This window comes from Hypanus sabinus, chromosome 6, assembly GCF_030144855.1.
Source record: "Hypanus sabinus isolate sHypSab1 chromosome 6, sHypSab1.hap1, whole genome shotgun sequence".
Lineage (NCBI taxonomy): Eukaryota > Metazoa > Chordata > Chondrichthyes > Myliobatiformes > Dasyatidae > Hypanus > Hypanus sabinus.
Window position 1 is genome coordinate 115,224,290 of NC_082711.1, and position 13,894 is coordinate 115,238,183.

The 13,894-nt window shown below is 40.8% G+C and overlaps 1 protein-coding gene across 4 annotated transcripts in view; it reads right to left on the reverse strand.

The window, feature by feature from the left end:
• LOC132395769 (AT-rich interactive domain-containing protein 2-like) overlaps positions 1-13,894 on the reverse strand; it is a 334,560-nt gene that overhangs the window by 204,238 nt on the left and 116,428 nt on the right. For all 4 annotated transcript variants that reach the window (XM_059972775.1, XM_059972773.1, XM_059972776.1 and 1 more), the window contains one exon: positions 6,277-6,374. In XM_059972775.1, the coding sequence (XP_059828758.1) occupies positions 6,277-6,374 (98 nt within the window). Of the gene's footprint in view, positions 1-6,276; positions 6,375-13,894 lie in introns of those variants that run through there.

Genomic DNA, 13,894 nt, shown 5'->3' on the forward strand with positions numbered 1-13,894 from the left:
CAGATTTTCTGGGCTCCTTTTTTTTTATTAAAATAAAACTTGATATTAAGTGACACAAGTATGGCTGATGAGCTGAGCATTCATTACCCATCCATAATTGCACTTGGTTGTGGTAATAAGTTGACCTACTTCAGTCCTTCCAATAAGACCCAGAGACAATGAAGGAACAGAAGTATATTCTGGATCATCTGAGAAATAGATAGCATAGAGAAGATATTCCCATGTATCTTCTACCACTGACTGGGTCAAATAACATGGCTAACTTAAAATCTTCCTGAATGTTTTTGGAACTGCATTGAGCTGCAAAAGTGATTATTCCATCTTCTGCATTTTTTGTCTCATAGAAAGTGTGGTAGGTAGCCACAGAAAGGCTCTAGGATACAAGGTGAGTCTCCTGCTAAAGGATATCTAGCTGTTGACCTTCTCTTGTACCCAATATTTACATCACTGGTCTACTGAGTTCCTGGTCAATGGTGGCCAGTATATTGGTGGTGTGCATCTAGGCAACATAAATCCTACTGAATTGAAAAGGTGGGTGTTTAGAAACTTCCTTGACCTCGGCACTTGTATGACACAAATGCTACCTGCTATTTAGTCCATATCTAAATATTGTCCAAGTCCTATTATCTTACATGTACAGCCATTTCATTCAGAGACAACCTAAATGGACTTCCTTGAATTTTGAGGCTGTGCCCTCTGGTCCTAGACACACTCTCTACAGGAAATATCCTCTCCACACCAAATCTATCTCGACCTTTTTATATCCAATAGGTTTCAATGAGATCACTCCTTATTCTTCTCGACTCCAGTGAGTACAGGCCCAGAGCCATCAAATGTTTCTCATATGTTATCCCTTTCATTCTTGTGATCATTCTTGTGAATCTCCTCTGGACCCTTTCCAATGCCAGCGCATCTTCTCTTAAATGAAGGGTACAAAACTGCTCACAACAGTTCAAGTGTGGTCTGACCAATGCCTTATAAAGCCAAAGCATATATCATTGCTTTGATAATCTAATCCTCTCAAGATGACTGTTAACATTGCATTTGCCTTCCTTACCACCAACTCAACTGGCAAGTTAACCTTTACGGAATCTGCATGAATACTCTCAAGTCCCTTTGCACCTATGACTTCTGAATTTACTCCACATTTAGAAAACTGTTCATGCTTTAATTCCTTCTGCCACAGTGCATGACCATGCACTTCCCTACACTAAATTCTGTCCGTCACTTCTCTGCCATTCCCTCAATCTATGCAAGCCCTCCTGCAAACACCCTGCTTCGTCAACACTACATACCCTCTACCTACCTTTGTATCATCCACAAACATGGCCAACAAACCATCAATTCTTTCATCCAAATCACTGGCATATAACATGAAAAGAAGCAACGAACTCCCTTGACACACTACAGCAGAAAGGGCCTCCTTTATTCCCACTCTTTACCTCTTGCCAGTCAGCCAATCTTCTATTCATGCTACTATCTTTCCTGTAATATCACGGGCTCTTATCTTGTTAAATAGCCTCATGTGCTGCACCTTGTCTACAGCCCTCTGAAAATCCAAATAAACAACATCTACTGACTCCTTTGTTTATCCTGCCTATTATTTCCTCAAAGGATTCCAACAGTTGTGTTGAGGAAGATTTCCCCTTTAGAAAACCATGCTGACTTTGGCCTATTTTATCAAGTTCCTCCACGTACTCTAAAACTTCATCTTTAATATTAAGACAACAAAATCTTTCCAACCACTGAAGTCAGGCTAACTGATCTACAATTTCCTTTCTTCTGCCTCCCTCCTGTTACAAGAATCATTCCTTGTAATAATGATCAGTGAGGCACAGAGAGATCTGTATTTACTGACAAGTACCTTTATTGTCTCAACTGAAGAACATGTGAACTTATACAACCAATACGTATATGCACACCAACTAAGTGTTCCTGACCTTCCATGAACAGTCAAAGAACAGAAAAGATATTACCAGTTATAAAGGAGTTTCTGCTGCTGACCACGTGTTCCTCATAGTTTCATTTCAAATTTCCATGTGTCCGTGGGGCACCTCACATCAGCGATAGTTGATCTCCTACAGTTACCGCCACCAACACACTTCAGGTGGCTGCTTTTATATTTTTTTCTTCCCAAGTTAAATATTGCATTCCAGTGTCATCTGCTGTAGGTCATGTGCCTGACCTTTAACACCTTTTTATTGGCTCTGCTCTTTATGGCTCTTTTAGTTTCCTGTGGGTTTTTTAAAAATTCTGAATCCTCTACCTTACCACTAAATTTTGCTATATTATCTACACTCTCTTCAGTTTTTATGCTGTCTTTGACTTCCCTTGTCAGCCACAATTGCCTTATTCTCTCTTTGAAATACTTTTTCATCTTTGCGATGTATCTTTCCTGCATCTTCTGAATTTCCCCCAGAAACACCAGCTATTGATGATACCCTGCTGGTTTCCCTTTCCAATCATATAACCATATAACAATCACAGCACGGAAACAGGCCATCTCGGCCCTCCTAGTCCGTGCCGAACTCTTAATCTCACCTAGTCCCACCTACCCGCACTCAGCCCATAACCCTCCACTCCTTTCCTGTCCATATACCTATCCAATTTTACCTTAAATGACACAACTGAACTGGCCTCTACTACTTCTACAGGAAGCTCATTCCACACAGACAGGAAGCTCATTCCACAAAGAATCAACTTTGGCCAGCTTCTCTTGCATGCCTCTGTAATTCCCAACAGTATTCAAATCTGCATACTTAAATTGAATTGAATTGACTTTATTACTAACATATGCACGAGGAGTAAAAATCCTTATATTACGTCTCTGCCTAAACCTGCAACATGCAATTACAATAATTTATAATAAATATTATGTTTTATGTACACAAGGATAGTCAATATAACATAGAAGTACAGTTGTGTCAGGATGAATTAAGCAGTCTGATGGTCTGGTGGAAGAAACTGTCCCTGAGCCTGTTGGTCCTGGCTATTATGCTGGGATACCATTTCCCCAATGGCAGCAGCTGGAACAGTTTGTGGTTGGGGTGACAGAGTCCTGCAATTAGGGGAAATAGAGTTCCCATAGTAAGCAGTGATGCAGCCAGTCAGGATGTTCTCAATCGTACCCCTATAGAAAGTTCTTAGAATTTGGGGGCCATACCAAACTTCTTCCACTTTCTGAGGTGGAAGAGGCACTGCTGTGCCTTTTTCACCACACAGCCAGTATGTGCAGACCACATGAGATCCTCCATGATGTTTATGCTAAGGAACTTAAAGCTGTTCACCCTGTCAACCCCAGATCTACTGATGTCTCCATTCCTCCTGTAGTCCACAACCAGCTCCTTTTGCAACATTGAGGGAGAGTTTGTTTTCTTGACACCACTGTGTCAGGGTGATGACTTCCTCGCTTTCAGCTCCCTCAATATTATTTGAGATTTGGCCAACCAGTGTAGTGTTGTCAGCAAATTTAATTAGCAGATTGGAACTCTGGGTGGCAACAGTGTCTTGGGTATACAGATAGTAAAGGAGGGGGCTTAGTACACAACCCTGAAGGGCACCAGTGTGGAGGGTCAAAAGGGTAGAGGTGAGGGAGCCCACTCCTGATGTCTGAAAGAAAGACTTTGTAAAGTTGATTAGGCAGATGTGACTATGTTGCATCAATTTGGGGTTTAGATTACTGCCAGGTGATCTTATTTTGTTAATGTAACAACTTTGCTTCAACCAAACAGCTTCCTTTCAGAAAGCAGATTAGCATGAAGACATTGCTGGACTTGGACTCATAAACAGACCAGAAATTTTTCCCTGAAGGATGATGTTGAACAAAATACATTAAGTTCTGGAATTCGCTGAAAACCATAATAAAGACTAGCTTTTAAAATTCAATTCCATGTTAAAGCTGTCCTCTTGGCCCTTTGTTCATGACAGAGCTAGCAGGAAAGTGGTAGAGAGTGGGCAGAGAGAGAATAAATGGGATATAATGAAGGGGAAAAGTAAAGTTGTCTATTTCACAGGAAAAATAAGAAAAAGCATATTACAGTCGGCCCTCCTTATCCGCGAGGGATTGGTTCCAGGACCCCTTGCGGATACCAAAAACGCAGATGCTCAAGTCACTATTTAACCTGCCGCAATGCTGTGGACCTTAGGACCCAGCGGAACCTTAGACCTTATTTAACCAACCTGTCTCAGTGCAGTGGACATTAGGATCTGGCAGCCTAGCTCTGCTTCTGTTCACGAAAATAATCATGATCACAATTGAAAATAAAGTGGAAATAATAAAGCAATGGGAAAGAGGTGAAACGCCATCGGTCATTGGAAAAGCATTAGGCTACTGACAGTCAACAATTGGAACAATTTTAAAGGATAAAGTGAGAAAGGCCCTGCCACGATGAAAGCTACAATTATTACTAAGCAACGCAGTGGTTTAATTATTGGGTATTGGGTTTTTGATCCTTCACGTCAACCACACAGATGGAGAGCACACTTGGGGGCGATCTGTCACTGGATCGAACTCGGGAACTTCTGTTCCCGAGCCCGGCGCTGAAACATACGTTCTTAAGTGTTTTATAGGTAAAAGGTAAAATCTATACCATATACTAAGTCAAACGTTTGACTAACTGATGTTAAATAATACTGGATGTACCTGTTCCGACTCACATAGTAAGAGAACTTCCAATTTCTTTTCGATCCTGATCCACGGTAACCTATGCACATCCTCTCGTATACTTTAAATCATCTCTAGATTACTTATAATACCTAATACAATGTAAATGTTATGTAAACTAGTTGCTATACTGCATTGTTTAGGGAATAATGACAAGAAGAAAAAAGTTTGTACATGCTTGAACAACAAGTGCTGGAAGAGCACTTCCAGGTTTTCTTGATTCGCAGTTGGTTGAATTTGCGCATGCGGAACTCGCGGATAAGGAGGGCCGACTGTATTGCAGTGAGAGATTGTAGAACTCTTGAGGTGCAAAGAGATCTTGGTGCTCTGGTACATGATTCACAAAACACTAACATAAAGATATAACTATTAATTAGAAAGGGTAAGAGAATACTGTATTTTATCATCCGGAGAACTGAAATTAAAAGTAGGAAGGCAATGCCTCACTTTATATAGAGACCACATCTGGAGTACTGTACACAGTATTGGTCTTCAAGGAAGAATGTAAATGGAAGCAGTTCAGTGGTATTTATTAGACTAACACCTGGAATGGTCAGGTAGTCCTACATGGAAAGATCATACAGGTTTGTAACTGACAGTTTCTAGAAAAAGCAAGAGGGAACTTGATTAAAAATGATCAGGTGACATCTGGCATAGATCAGCCATGAATGAAGGGGCAGGTTTGAGGGGTCAAACCTACTGCCAGGTTTCTCACTGTTTTTTGCCATTCATAAACCACGTTTTAGGATATTATATTTACCATTCCCCAAGTGTTCCCCTTACTGATCAATTTGACCCACACCATTGCCCAGAACCAAATACGGCAATTATTCCATCTTCGCTGATCAAGGAGGTATTGAACTAGAAACTCAGAAAAAATCTCCCATTGCTTACCCTTTCCTCTCGTATTATCCAAAGCATTCAATTCTAATTCCACATTACAATCAAAATTCAAAGTTCAAATTACAAAGTAAATTTACTGTCCAAGCAGGTAGTCACAGTAAACCAAGGAAGTACATTGGAGTCAATAGGCCGGCAAGAGTCTGACCAAATAATTACCTTTAAACAGTTATCCTACTGCCCATCCTTTACACCTTCCTGAACATATTGTAATTAGGAATATTTAGTGTCCACTCCTAACTTTTGAAAACACATCTCCATTAGAGCCACTGCATATTTCCCACATGGCGGCACCACCACCACACAATCTCATTTGCTAGAACTTTACTTTTGCCAAGAACATATTTGTTAGTAGCAAGGTGCCTGGAAAGATCTGAAATTTGAAATTTCTATTCCCATGTCTCTCCGTCCATTATTAATTGGAAGCATGACTTTGGTATTTCATGACAATATTCTTGATTTCTCCCTACTGCATATGCACTTAGTAAAAGGGAAACTGCTTAGACCATCCATTGTATTATGCAATTGTAAACCAAACATTTGAGAGAATATATAAATACAAGTTAAATACAATTGACTAATCTGAAATAAAGACATTATCAATAATTAAGTGACTAAGCAATTTAGTTAACCTGAAGAATTTCATGCTTGTGTCAGCACAGAAAGAACCAACATGCAAATAGGATGAGATGTATTCACTTATTTTCACTCACCTCAGGTAGTACTGCTTCAAAGCAAAGGCCGCATTGGCACAACCTTTTGGAAAGTTGAATTCCTCCAGAAGATCCGCCCAGAGACCTTTATCTGTTACCTAAAAAAGTAAATGTAGGTATATTAAAATTGTGCACACCAAACTGACACCAATTCTTAAATTCTTATTACTAATGTTTAGCAAATCAAGTCAAGTCAAGTCAAGACACTTTTTATTGTCACTTCGACCATAATTGCTGGTACAGAAAACAGTAAAAATGAAACAACATTTTTCAGGACCATGGTGCTACAGTACAAAAACTACACTGAACTACGTAAAAACAACACAGGAATAAAAACTACACTAGACTAGACTACAGACCTACCCAGGACTGTATAAAGTGCACAAAACAGTGCAGGCATTACAATAAGTAATAAACAAGACAATAGGCACAATAGAGGGCAGTAAGTTGGTATCAGTCCAGGCTCTGGGTATTGAAGAGTCTGATGGCTTGGGGGAAGAAACTGTTACATAGACTGGTTGTGACAGCCCGAATCCTTCGGTGCCTTTACCCAGATGGCAAGAGGAAGAAGAGTTTGTATGAGGGGTGCATGGGGTCCTCCATAATGCTGTTTTGCTTTGCGGATGCAGCGTGTAGTGTAAATGTTCATGATGGTGGGAAGAGAGACTTCTCAACTGGCCTCACTATCCTCTGCAGGGTCTTGTGATCTGAGATGGTGCAATTTCCGAACCAGGCAGTGATGAGCTGCAGGATGCTCTCAATACAACCTCTGTAGAATGTGATGAGGATGGGGGGTGGGAGATGGACTTTACTCAGCCTTCGCAGAAAGTAGAGATGCTGCTGGGCTTTCTTTGCTATGGAGCTGGTGTTGAGAGACCAGGTGAGATTCTCTGCCAGGTGAACACCAAGAAATTCGGTGCTCTTAACGATCTCTACTGAGGAGCCGTCGGCGTTCAGCGGAGAGTGGTCGCTCCGTGCCCTCCTGAAGTCAACAACCATCTCTTTTGTTTTGTTCACATTCAGAGACAGGTTGTTGGCTCTGCACCAGTCCGTTAGCCGCTGCACCTCCTCTCTGTATGCTGACTCATCGTTCTTGCTGATGAGACCCACCACAGTCGTGTCATAAAATTACATAGCAAAATCTGTTACGGTAACTAGAGTTGATGCTCAGTCAATTCATTCAATCATGTCCTGAAAATTTTTCCTTCTTTGCATTATTAGTCATAAGCCATGTGTACTGTTAACAAGTGAACAAATCAAAATTATGATCTTGGTGTACTTTCTTTCTACAAATCCTCTAAACCGCAATTTTCTTGCAAATTTTGTTGAATCCAAAGCAATTTATAATAAAAAAACCAAAACAAAATTCTGCAGGACGTGGAAATATAAAAAATTAATATTGCTCATTTTCAGTCATAAACTTTCACTGCAATGACAAACAGTGATGGGTACAGCCATCTCTACACATGCTATCTGACCTACTTAGTGGTTCCAGAAACAGTGGACTCCAACTCATGGGACCATCAGTTTATTGGGACAGCCACTTACTTGGGGATGAAGGGTCTCAGCCCGAAACGTCATCAGTGCTTCTCCCTATAGATGCTGCCTGGCCTGCTGTGTTCCACCAGCATTTTGTGTGTGTTGTTTGAATTTCCAGCATCTGCAGATTTCCTTGCGTATGCATACAGTGAACAGTTTTTAAAGAGTCATTTGCATGTGTTGATGTTCAAAAAAGCAGTGTTTTTTTGTCACTGATTGTTGGTGAGAAAAAAGTAGAAAGACAATTCAGAACTGTTTTGCTCACTGCAGTTTCAAGCATTCAGGCTTGGAGATGCTAGAAATGGACAGGAAATAAAACAAAACAATTTCACCATTTCAACATGTTAGGAACTACAAAGAATTTGAAGATATCAATCTTGACTGTTACAATAAAAATGAAGATTTGGAGGATGCAGTTGTTGAAAGCATTGCCTGAAGGCAGTGCAAATCTTTACCAAGTGTCTGCACTGATTTTCTTCATTTACAGTCACCAACTATAATTTAAAATTCACTGGATGAATTCCTCCATCAATAACTATTAAGGCCTAATACACAGTTTTGCAGTATTATAATAGCATTAATAGTGTTCTGATCTAAAAGAGGTGGCAGTGTATGCTTTTTGGTCAATTCTTTTGGTGCAGGAGTGTTGGGGTTATGTCAATTGCTTGTTCCCCTGACTCAGAACAACTAACAAGTAAACATTCTATTTGCCTCAAGAGTTCTCATCCGTGATCCTGACCGCAGTTTACATACCACCAGTGGCGGTTTAAAAGTAAGCACTCACAAAAACGCACAATGCTGTCTGTAAACAAGAAACTGCCCATCCTGATGCATTTCAAATTATAGTTGGTGACTTTAACCAGGCCTTTTTGAAGAAAACCCTACCCAATTATAACCAGCACTTAACCTGTTGCACCATAAGTCCTAACACGCTAGATCACTGCTACACTACAATAAGGAATGCCTACTGTTCCTTTCCAAGACCATATTTTGGCAAGGCGGATCACTTGGGACAGAGCCTAAAGAGCAAGGCTCCAGAGATCAAGACAACCAAGAGGTGGTCGCAGGAGACTGAGGAACGGTTACAGGATTGTCTTCAGTCATTGGACTGGGCAGTGGTCAAGAACTCACCTGAGGACCTGAATGACTATAGCAGGGTTGTTACAGACTTATTAATCTTGTAATGTAGTGAACAGTAGAGCTTGTCATGCGGTCTGCCTTCAAGAAAGTGAATCCAAGGAAAGGATCCAATCCAGAAGGAGTACCTAGCTGAGTACTGGAGACCGGTGCCTACCACCTGGCTGGTGTATTCACAGGTATCTGCAACCTCTCGCTCCCTCAGAGTACTTCAAAGAGGCTTCAATCGCACCAGAGCCCAAGAAGAGCATGATAACCTGTCTAAATGACTATTGGCACTTAACAACCACAGTGATGAAGTGTTTTGAGAGGCTGGTGTTGAATCATATCAGCTCCTGTTTGAATAGTGATACGGATCTGCTCCAATTCGCCTACCAAATTGGCAACAGGTCTACAGCAGATGCTATCTCATTGGCTCCTGATCTACTTGCTTTACATCTATGACTATGTGGCTAAGTAAAGCTCCAACACCATATACAAGTTTGCTGACAACTGCACTGTTGTGGGCTGTATCAAAGGTGGTGATGAATCAGCATACAGGAGAGAGACTGAAAACTTGTCTCAGTCTAAGAAGAGCAGCTCTCACTCAATGTCTGTACAACTAAGGAACTGAACCCCAGAGGTCCGTGAGCCAGTCATCATCCCAGGATCAGAGGTGGAGAGAGTTAATAACTTTAAATTCCTGGGTGTCACTATCTCTGAGGATATGTCCTGGACTTGGATCCATCATATAAATATTACTGAGAAAAAAGCACGACAGCACCTCTACTTCCTTACAAGCAGTTCAGTTACTATTCTATAGAGTTACTAAGCCTGCCCGCAGAAAAAGAATCTCAGGGTTGTATGTGGTGACTCTGATAACAAGTTTTACTTTGAACTTTGAAATTTAAATCCATAATTTATTACTTAAACAGTAATTTGTCTTTTTTTATACCTTTTTAAACTAGTTCCATGAAACTTTGGTTATTTGGGTAGCCACTTAATTAGACCAAAATTTACATGCATCCCAAATAAGCATATTCCACTGTTAGAATTCTGTCCTTCTGTATCATTTTATGTAATTGAGCATTACAGTAATCATGGAGGCACAAGAGGATACAAATGCTAAAATCTAAGCAAAACACAAACAGATAGAGTAAATAATAGTCAACATTTCAAGTCTAGAATATGCATCAGGATTAAATAACCATATTGTCAACTTTCGACTCTGACGTTTCAGATTCACTTCAGACACCTGGGCACCTGAAGAATCACATGCACTTCATTCTGAATTTCCACCTACTTACTGATACCATTGTATTGGTTATTTGTTCACTCTCTGTTAGTCAGTTAGAAGCCAAACAGAAAATACAAAATATGGTAATAATATCAAGGAAGGAAACAGTGAAAAAAATTATGTACCATTCAGTAAATACTGGTGAAAATTTAGTATACTGCTGCTACTTAAATGTAGATCAGATGTGACAAAACTGTGGCTTGTGTAATACTCATCATTCACTTGATTTTACAAGGCACTGTTTCACTTCTCACTACTGAATAATTCAAAGAAGAAAAACAATAATTTATATCAGTTAATTGTCTTAGTTCATGAATCAGGCGGCAGGGTGGAGATACATCTCTATCAAAGGAGGTGTAAGAAGCCCCTTCCCTCTGTTAGCCTGTACGTTACCCTTGGGCAAGGTGTAGTACCTAGTTAGATACCCCCCCCACTCCCCCTCCCCCCCCCCCCGGATCAAGATCACAAGAAGCCATGGGATCAGGTGGTAGATGGTTATATGAACAGCTGGTACAGATCACAAATCCTGGTTATGCAACCACTGACATCAGGCAGACAATCTCTGAAGAGTATTGATAATGGCTGGGGTCACCAATTTTGTAAAGACACTGCCCAGAAGGTGGCAATGGCAAACCACTTCTGTAGAAAAATTTGCCAACAGCAATCATGGTCATGGATAGGATCACCCACATCATACGACATGACAGATAATGATGATGAGTTCATGAAGTTAAATTAAATATTACAGCACATGTGGGGGTATCAAGTGTTCACAGACTCTAGCAATCCATAAGAACGCAAATAGCAGCAGAAGTAGGCTATTCCTATTTATCCCCACGTGCCCTGCTCCACCTTAAGTAGGATCAAGGTTAATCTTTACCTCAGCTCTAGGCTCTTGATATCTCAGCCAAAAAGTAACATCAATTCCACATACATATCAATGCCATTACCTCCCTTTCTTCTGAAGCTGAGAGGTTTCATTCCATATACTTAAATCTACTCTTTGTACTATCAAACTGCCATCCAAGGAATCTATCTAGTGAATGAACCTTTACCATGGTTCCACAAGACATTTCCTTACAAAAGAAAATCAGACTTGCGTACTATAATTTAGATGTGGACTTATCAGGTCCTGATGCAACCGCAGCAAAATGGCTCTACTCAAATCCTTTGCAGTAAAGACCAATATATTGGTTGCTTGCTGGACTTTGCTGGATCATCCAAACACATAAAACCTTTAAATTTGTTACCATTTAAAAACTACCTTTTTATTGAATAGTTTGTGACACTGTTGCTTTCAGAATTGATAGCAAACTAATCCATAGTAGAGTGTAGATCACTGCCAAAAAGCAGAAAGTGAGGTGCAGAAATATAGTCGCCAGAAAGATTATAGTTAGGGAATGATCAATTGGTGAGCGGGAATTCAATCCCAAGTGTCAAGGCAAGGAGCATCAGGCAGCAGATGTACAATTTAGGTGGTGGAAGGGAACAACTGGGAGTCATGTTGTAAACGACTTCCAGGGAAAAACACACTTTGGGCCTATTCAATGAACAAGAAGAATTCCTAAACCAAAGAAACACACTAAAACTAGATTTTGTGTTCATACCTGAGATTTCCAGCATTTGTTACACCATAATGTAAGGTTCACGGTTAGTACCAGAATCACCAAAACCCCAAGTCATCACCACACGAAAGCCTCGGAGGAGTAACTCAGTTCAATAGTTCATTTTATCCACAAGAATTGGAATAATTTACTAATTGTACAACATTCTGCTACAAGAACTCAGTAAGTCAGGCAGCAACTCTGAAAGGAAAGGACTGACAACATTTCAGGTCAACTGAACTTTTACTGTTCACCTCTGGTGTTCTAAACTGTTCTATTTAACGAAGAATTTCACTGCCATTGTGATTGTGGCTGTTTACATCTTCGCCTGTAAGCACCTATGGTTTTAGGTATCTCAGCCAAAAGTAGTATCAATTCCACGTGCAAATCAACGCCATTACCTCCCTTTCTTCTAAAGCTGAGAGCTCTGGCATCATCAGTGATCTGCAAACCACACAACCCCACAATTTCTTTTTTTTGTTGCTGGCTACTTCAGGTATGCTAACTTATGCTAACAGTCTTGCCTAAATTGTCTCCACCCGAAACATGGACTGTACTCTTTTCCATAAATGCTGCCTGGCCTGCTGATTTCCTCCAGCATTTGTGCATGTTGCTTAGATTTCCAGCGTCTGCAGATTTTTCTCGTTTCTATTAGCATGTTTGTACCAACATCTATGGTGACCTTCACCCCCACCTTGGATACTCTGACCACTTATCTAATTCCTGCATAGAGACTGCATATATATCAAGCAAATCAAACCAGTTTAAAGGGAGGTACGGACCTGGCCAGAAGCAGCAACCTCAGGTAGCTCCTCACTGAATAGGTTCCAGTCCATCTTTTCAAAACAGCCCTGCAATGCTATGACCATCACATTAACAATGAATATGCAGGATCTGTGACTGGCTATATCGAGAAGTGAATTGAGGATGTCACCATCATTAAACACATCTCTGTGAGGGCAAATCAAAAGCCACGGTTGACAACAGAGGTCTGGCACTGCTGATATATCAGGATACAACCTTCAGATCGGGGCCCGTACCATCAGGAAGGCAAAATGGGATTATTCACAGAGAATATATAGCCATTTCAGTGACACCAGAGATACGAGGCACAAGTGGCAGGGCATTCAGATCATAACAGACTACAAAACTATTCTGCATGTCAAAGATGGTGACACCTCTTTTCCTGATAGCCTGACTATCTTTTACACAGTTTGATAAATGAAACAATGTGCCAGCAAGGAAGGCACTCAGTCTGGCCATAGCTGATATGAGGAAGACCCTAGCCAGAGTCAACCCACAAAAAGCTGCAGCGCTTAATAACATACCTGGTCAGGTGCTGAGAGACTATTTAGCCCAGTTAACAGAGGTTATAACAGACATCTTCAACACCATTCTGGAATAGTCCAATGTCCCTGCAGGCTTCAAGGCATCCCAGTGCCCAAGAGGGTGACAGTAACCTGCCTTAATGACTACTATCTAATGCACTGACCTCAACAATAATAAAATGCTTTGCATGGCTGGTTATGAATCACATTAAATCTCCCATCCTCCTGCTACCCTGGACCTTTTCCAGTTTAATTATCATTCAAATTGGTCCACTGATGATGCAATAACTTTTGCCCTTTACTCAGTACAGTCCCACCTGGAAAACTGTGTCTCAAATGCCAGGATGCTGTTTATCGAACAGCTTGACATTTACTATGATCATCCTTCAGAAGACGATGGGTAAACTGTCCTCATTCAGCCTCAAAATCTCTCTGTGTAATTGGACCTTGGACGTCTTCACAGAAAGACCACAGTGAGTCTAAACATCTCTAGCTCTATCATGCTGAGCAACCACATCCTCCAAGGCTGCAAGCTCAGCCTGCTGTTGGTACATGACTGTACTGCTAGATTCAGTTCCAACTGGAACATCAAATTTGTGGATGACACAACAGTGGTTGGCCTCATCAACAATGATGGTGAGACAGCGTACAGAGAGGAGGTAGAATGACTGGTACAATGGTGCGAGCACAACAACTTGAGTCTCAATGTAGACAAGACAGATTTGACAAGAGAA